This window comes from Copadichromis virginalis, linkage group LG22 (assembly GCF_057382275.1).
Source record: "Copadichromis virginalis isolate Kocher_CV1m ecotype Utaka linkage group LG22, C_Virginalis_male_GT1.1, whole genome shotgun sequence".
Lineage (NCBI taxonomy): Eukaryota > Metazoa > Chordata > Actinopteri > Cichliformes > Cichlidae > Copadichromis > Copadichromis virginalis.
This window is the reverse complement of record NC_140638.1, coordinates 17,978,292-17,984,291: the sequence shown is the minus strand read 5'-3', so window position 1 is coordinate 17,984,291 and position 6,000 is coordinate 17,978,292. Positions and strand designations below refer to the sequence as shown.

Genomic DNA, 6,000 nt, shown 5'->3' with positions numbered 1-6,000 from the left:
TTCCATTTTATTCATAATTGCGGACACCAACACAAAATGTTTGCTGATATTACTTAATGTTAAGAGCTTAGCCTCCATATGTGTACCTAAATGTATTTTTACTTTCATTATTATTACCACCTACACACACAATGAACTGTACCCGCATACACACAATAACATGGACTGAACCACCACTCACAACCACTAGCACTTTATATAGCCTCTGTAGAAATTATCCACATATCTCACTTATCTTAACTGCACTACTGTATAAATAATCTTTCTGTACAATACAATAATTTTTAAATTACAACTTTATAACCTGCACAGTTCACACTTCTGTATATCTCATATTTCTGTAGTTTTCCATATTTATATCCTGTTCATAGCCTGTACATACTTATAGCATATTCATAACATACATCATACCGTGTACATTATAACATACCATAATAGACCCATTTCTGTAATATACTCACATATCTATGTTATTGCTAATATATATTGTAATATATCTATATCATGGCTAAAGCACTTCTGGATGGATGCAAACTGCATTTCGTTGCCTTGTACCTGTGACATGTGCAATGACAATAAAGTCGAATTCTATTCTATTCTAGTATTGGCAGCTGAAGATCAAAGTTTTAGATCCTTTTTTATTTAACATAAATTAGACAAAGTGTAAGACTGTGTGCTATTTTATAATAACATTCTTCAGATTTTGACCCCTCTCACAACATAACCTGTTGCGTTTTGAGCGCTTCAAATTCATTTTCTGTTAAAATCATGATCATTAACAAAGAAACTTTATTCAACCTTGTAAATAAAGAACAAAAGTTTAACCTGAACCCCTGTCACACAGGTATTGTAATAATGCACTGGAGTCAAGTTTATCCTCTTAATGAGGAACATTTTTAATGTACAAAATAATGAAAAACACACTGAAATTCACAAACTGTTTCCTTTGAGCAAATTGTGGGGAAAAAAAAAAAAAAAAGAATTCCTGTACAAACAGTGGATGGTGAGATGCAGCTTTAAGGCCTTTGGATCATCTCCTTGGTCCACCCCGTCCTCTTCCTCTTCCTCTGCCACGTCCTCGTCCTCTGCCTCGCCCCCGTCCAGCCACTGAGAGGAGAGCAACAGATTTGTCACAAACATTCACCTACATGTGTTGAGTTGCTATGTTACTATAAACATAAGGCAGGTTGTTCTATGCGCAGTTTAAAAATCGAATCTGTGCTACCCTATTCAATTTAAATCTGAGCATTTATCCTGATTTACTTCTGGTTTTAGTAATGTTTAATATATTTAAAAGAAAGTGTAAACACATTGCTTTGAACAGGAGTAACATTTCTTTGAGCAGCAGCATCATTTCAGGGTCTCACATTGCGACTAAACACTGTTGCATGGCTCGAAAGTACAGTACGAGGAGTAAATATGAAGAACAAAACCAGGAGAACCAGTTTTCTGTCACATGTTTAAAGATGCACATGTATGTTGTTTAGTAGGGGTGGGGGAAAAAAATCGATACTGTGTAGCATCGTGATATTTTGTTTTCTAATAATGTATCGATACAGGGACAGCAGAAATCGATATTTTGTTACAAAAAAAGTTTTTGTGGACCCTGACTTCAGAGCATGTTGATCCTTTTTCTGAGCAAGAATAATATCGTATCGTGAGTTAAATATTGTGATAATATCATATCGTGGGATGTATGGTGATCCCCACCTCTATTGTTTAGTGTGGTAAATGGAAGATATTAGAGACTGAATAAAGGCCACATGTCTGTGGTGAGTATAAACTCAGCCATACTGACCGGTGTTTGGTGTTTAACCCCCAATAAATCAATCATCCTTATATCTCCAATCTAATTTTATAAGTTTATCAGTATCAACTTTGTGTCTGGTCATCTCATGCTGTGAAGACAAACTCACACAAACCCTGCTGAAACGCACACCAGCGATAACTCAGCACGAATCAATTTCCATTTCTTAAGGTGACCGTATAACAGCCTGTATCTGACATTTTCTGGGCTTCATGCTCCCGTAACTACAGCAGGACAGAGTGTACAACAGGCCCGAGTACAAACAGCCCTATTAAAGATCACTTAGATACCACAATTTAAAACTGCATCAACTCTGAAAAACTTCCTATATACAAATTTAAAAAACACAGGCCCTGAAAATATAATTTTAATACTGCAGAAGTGAACAAATGTGATCACTGAAACAACCCTGAGCACCCAAGTGATTTCTAAGTGGGCTGTTTAACCACATGTTGATGTGGAAGAGACCAGGCAGAGGGACTAAAAAAAATCTGATAGTACAATTTGCACTAAACAGATTTTAAAAAGACGCAGAAAGAGCTGCGAGCAATTAAAAACCTGCTGGAAACAGGTTGTGGGTGAGTGAGAGCTTCAGACGTGACAGAGGACATCAGTGGAAATGCTTCTGAGGCATTTTATGTTATTGTTACGATAGACGCACCAGTCATTGCTCGCACCAACTGTGACGTCAGCGCAGCACTGTTTTCATTTATGCTCACACTTTAGATGCGCATGAATAGCTACAATGTGTTCCTATATGCTTACACAACTCAGGGGAAAAAAAACACAAAAACAAACAAAACACACCACAGCTTCAGCAGCGGTATGGAAGAACTGTAAACATCAAACACAGCGATCGTGCATAAGGCCGCTACGCTCCCACACCCACAGCCCTCGTTTGCTTTTCTGCACAAAGCTTCCAGATTTAACTTTTCCAAAGGACATGAAAAGCTGCCGTACGGATACTGGTTCACGTGCCTGACCCTTTGTCCACATTCATGTAAAAAGTGTTGGGAAGTGACATTTATAAACCAGCCTGTGGGTACAAAAAACAAGCCTTTAAAGACAACAAAAAGAGCCAGGTGCACAGCAAACACTTCCTCACCTGCTTCTCGCTTCTTGGACTTGATCTTTGGCTCGATGTCGACCAACAAGGTGTCCAACGGGAGGCTGTCCGGCAGGATAAAATAGCGGATGTTGTTGCCACGGATACTCAGCGACTCCAGCTGAGTGGGTTCCCGGTTTTTCAGGGTCATTTTCACCGCCTTCAGGTGGGTGTTCATGCTCACGTCGACACCTACGGAAAGGAAAGGAAAGGAAGGAAAAATCTGAAAACTGAATACAGTAGATGGAAGTAAGACTCTGAGTGAGTCCAAATGAGTGTAGAAACATCTGTTCCCGACTGTTCTGACTTCCATCCTCCACCTGTGTGCTCCAGTGTGGACAACTACAACTAAACTCTACTATATGAACATTATTATTATTTTACCTGCAATGTAACTGCTGCCTTATGTTTTTGGCTCAGTTGGTCTGACAAGCAGATAAAGAAAAAAAAAATGCAGTTTTAAGTCTTTCGGCTCAGATGCCCACTTTCTGTGTTCTGCACTGCATTTTTTGTCAGCCGTTCTCACGTCCCTCATCATTGTACATCATACAAGCACTTGTCTAAAGTCTGTCTTTTATCCAGTGGCTGTGAAGGTAGAAGCGAAGACTGTCATCACTGACACGGTTTAGACTAATGCTGAAATTATGGTTCAGACGTGGTGTGTTGGTTTTCCGTGGACAGCTCATATACCTGCAGAGTGTCTTGTCAGATGGGGGATGTGTCAAAGAAGGGTGTCTGTGGGCCACATGTGCTGATGATCAACCAGCCGACCGTGGAGAAGGGCGAAGTTATGACATAAACACCTGAAGTGTCAAAACTGTGGAAAGTATAATCTCACACCCTACCATCCCAGCACACACTGAGCTTCGCAGAGCACGCCTTCTTCCAACTATTAGATACGTTTACAGAATCAACTGACTGCCTTTGCAAAATTGTATTTATATCATTCACACAAACCCTCCTTACAATCAGCACGATTATCAACACATTGTTTTGCTGACTCCTATTCCACCACTAGATGTCACTGAAACAAAGCTGTGAATGAATGAACCCACTTTCAAGTGGGTCAGTACTGGTTCTCTGCTTCATTTGCACATCACTACTTTGTTGTGTTTCTCCCATTCCTGGTGAACGCCGCTGTTACTTCCTTCCCTGTTGGAACCCACACAGCATCAGCTATGTTGACCACTGTGCAGTTTGGATTATGGAGGGCTGCACTGGAGCACATTTAATAGACATGTCACACAGTACACTGAGTAACCAAAAGCTAACCGTTTTATCTGAGAGTTCTGCGGGAAATCTTTCTAGGTCCTACAACATTTATGCTGTGTGTGGTGCAGTATGTGTTAATTACAGTGCAGTCATGTCCCAACGTTTCATACGCAGTGCCAGCTGATAGAAACAAATAAAATATCTTCGGTTACATCTCTTTACTGAGGTTAGATTTTTTTTTTTTTTTTTAAAACTGTGTTTTTCCACTTCCTCCTTTGACCATTCCCCCTCTTCCATTTTGATAATTTCTACAATCTCCCTCCAGGAATTCACTGACATTTGTAAATCCTTATACTGATGCTATGATTATTCTTTTATTAAGAAATTAAAAAAACAGCAGTGAAAAAGTACAATGCACAGGAGGACTTGATAGTGTTTTCTCACTGAAGTATCACTGGGACATTAAAGGGAATACACAAGCATATGAAGACTATGGAACAAACTTCACTTTTTATGATGCTCACTGTATTTACCAACAGAGGGAGCTGGGAAAGTTGCATTCAGCTAAAACCAGTTTATTGATCTTTAAAATTATTAATTGCAAACCTGGGACCTGCATACTTCGTTTATATTTATATTTAAGTGAGCTATATATAAACATTTCCCAGCATTTCCACAGGACTCTAGCTTTAGGAAGAATTGGGTGCTGGCTTGAAAATGAGCCTTACTGGCCACCGTTACATTAAAATTCTGAGCATTACTTTGAAACGCCTGAACTACAGCATTCTTAGCGGAATGAATTGGCTTAGAGTGGCAGCACAACTAATAAAAGCGGTAAGGAGGTGAGCCCAACACCTGTTTAATACCTGTTTAATAAATCACCTCCAGCTGAGTCTTACCTGTGATGGTGCCGTGGACCTGAGTGCCGTTCTTCAGCTCGATGGTAACAGTCTCATGGCTGAGCTTCATCAAAAACCTGTGGGCATCGTGGAAGAAGATGAACATCTATGTTTGAGTTCAGCCTGGAAATGAACCAAAAACTAGCCTCAAGCTAGCTACTAGCTGCATAGCTTTCACCTGCAAAACAAAACCACCCCTGGAGTGAGACGACCTTATGAAAACCCGCTGAAACCCTCCAGAGTTAACCGCCATAACTAAAATAAATACTGGACTAGCTTTATGCTCCTGCTACTACACATTTAGGCTACGTTTATTTCGTTCGCTGAGTAGCAGCTTAACCGAGGCCGGACCTACGAGTCTGCTAACGTCCACGAACCAAAGTACGTTTAAAAATCGTCGATGCATGCAGCTAATTCCAACTACCGAGCATGAGTTAACACTACAGGTGTAGTTTAACTGTGAATGCGATCACTCTAACTCCGGACAGCCTCCATTCATTCGGCCCGACGGTTCCCGCTCATATCTTATCCTCCTCTTCTTCGCTTTCTATCTAAACCCATCCAGCCGCAACGCCTTCACTTCATCATCCCACGTTCACTCGTTCGTTAAATGGCGCATTCCAGACTCCGCTTACCTGACTAGTTTCATGATGGTGATGGACTGTAGAGACAAATCCTCCACCAAAGAGAAAAATTGCAGCGATCGGGTGAAAACACACACAGGCCGCTGTGGTAACAATTACGTTTGACTCGCGCACTTACGACGTCATTAAAGGAGCGACGGCGATGAAGAAGAAGACACGCTGCACGACAACACTGCCGCCTACTGGTGGAAGAATAAACAGCGTTTTGAACTTATGCTCCGAATCTAACAAATATTTGGATTTATTGAACTTTAAAGAAAATATTTAATAGAAGGAATGCGTATATACATTTTATTATAATATATGTTGTCAAAGTGTCAACATTAGTAAACT

General features: G+C 40.3%; 1 protein-coding gene across 1 annotated transcript; it reads right to left on the bottom strand.

Annotated features, from left to right (window-relative positions):
* Positions 1 to 866: 866 nt before the first annotated feature.
* Positions 867 to 5,800, bottom strand: snrpd1 (small nuclear ribonucleoprotein D1 polypeptide). Its single transcript, XM_085445230.1, has 4 exons — positions 5,659 to 5,800; positions 5,024 to 5,100; positions 2,913 to 3,104; positions 867 to 1,107 (listed from the first exon to the last, which is right to left on the bottom strand). Exons 1-4 carry the CDS (start codon positions 5,670 to 5,672, stop codon positions 1,031 to 1,033), a joined length of 360 nt encoding a protein of 119 aa, XP_085301356.1. The 5' UTR covers positions 5,673 to 5,800; the 3' UTR covers positions 867 to 1,030.
* Between the last annotated feature and the right edge of the window lie 200 nt (positions 5,801 to 6,000).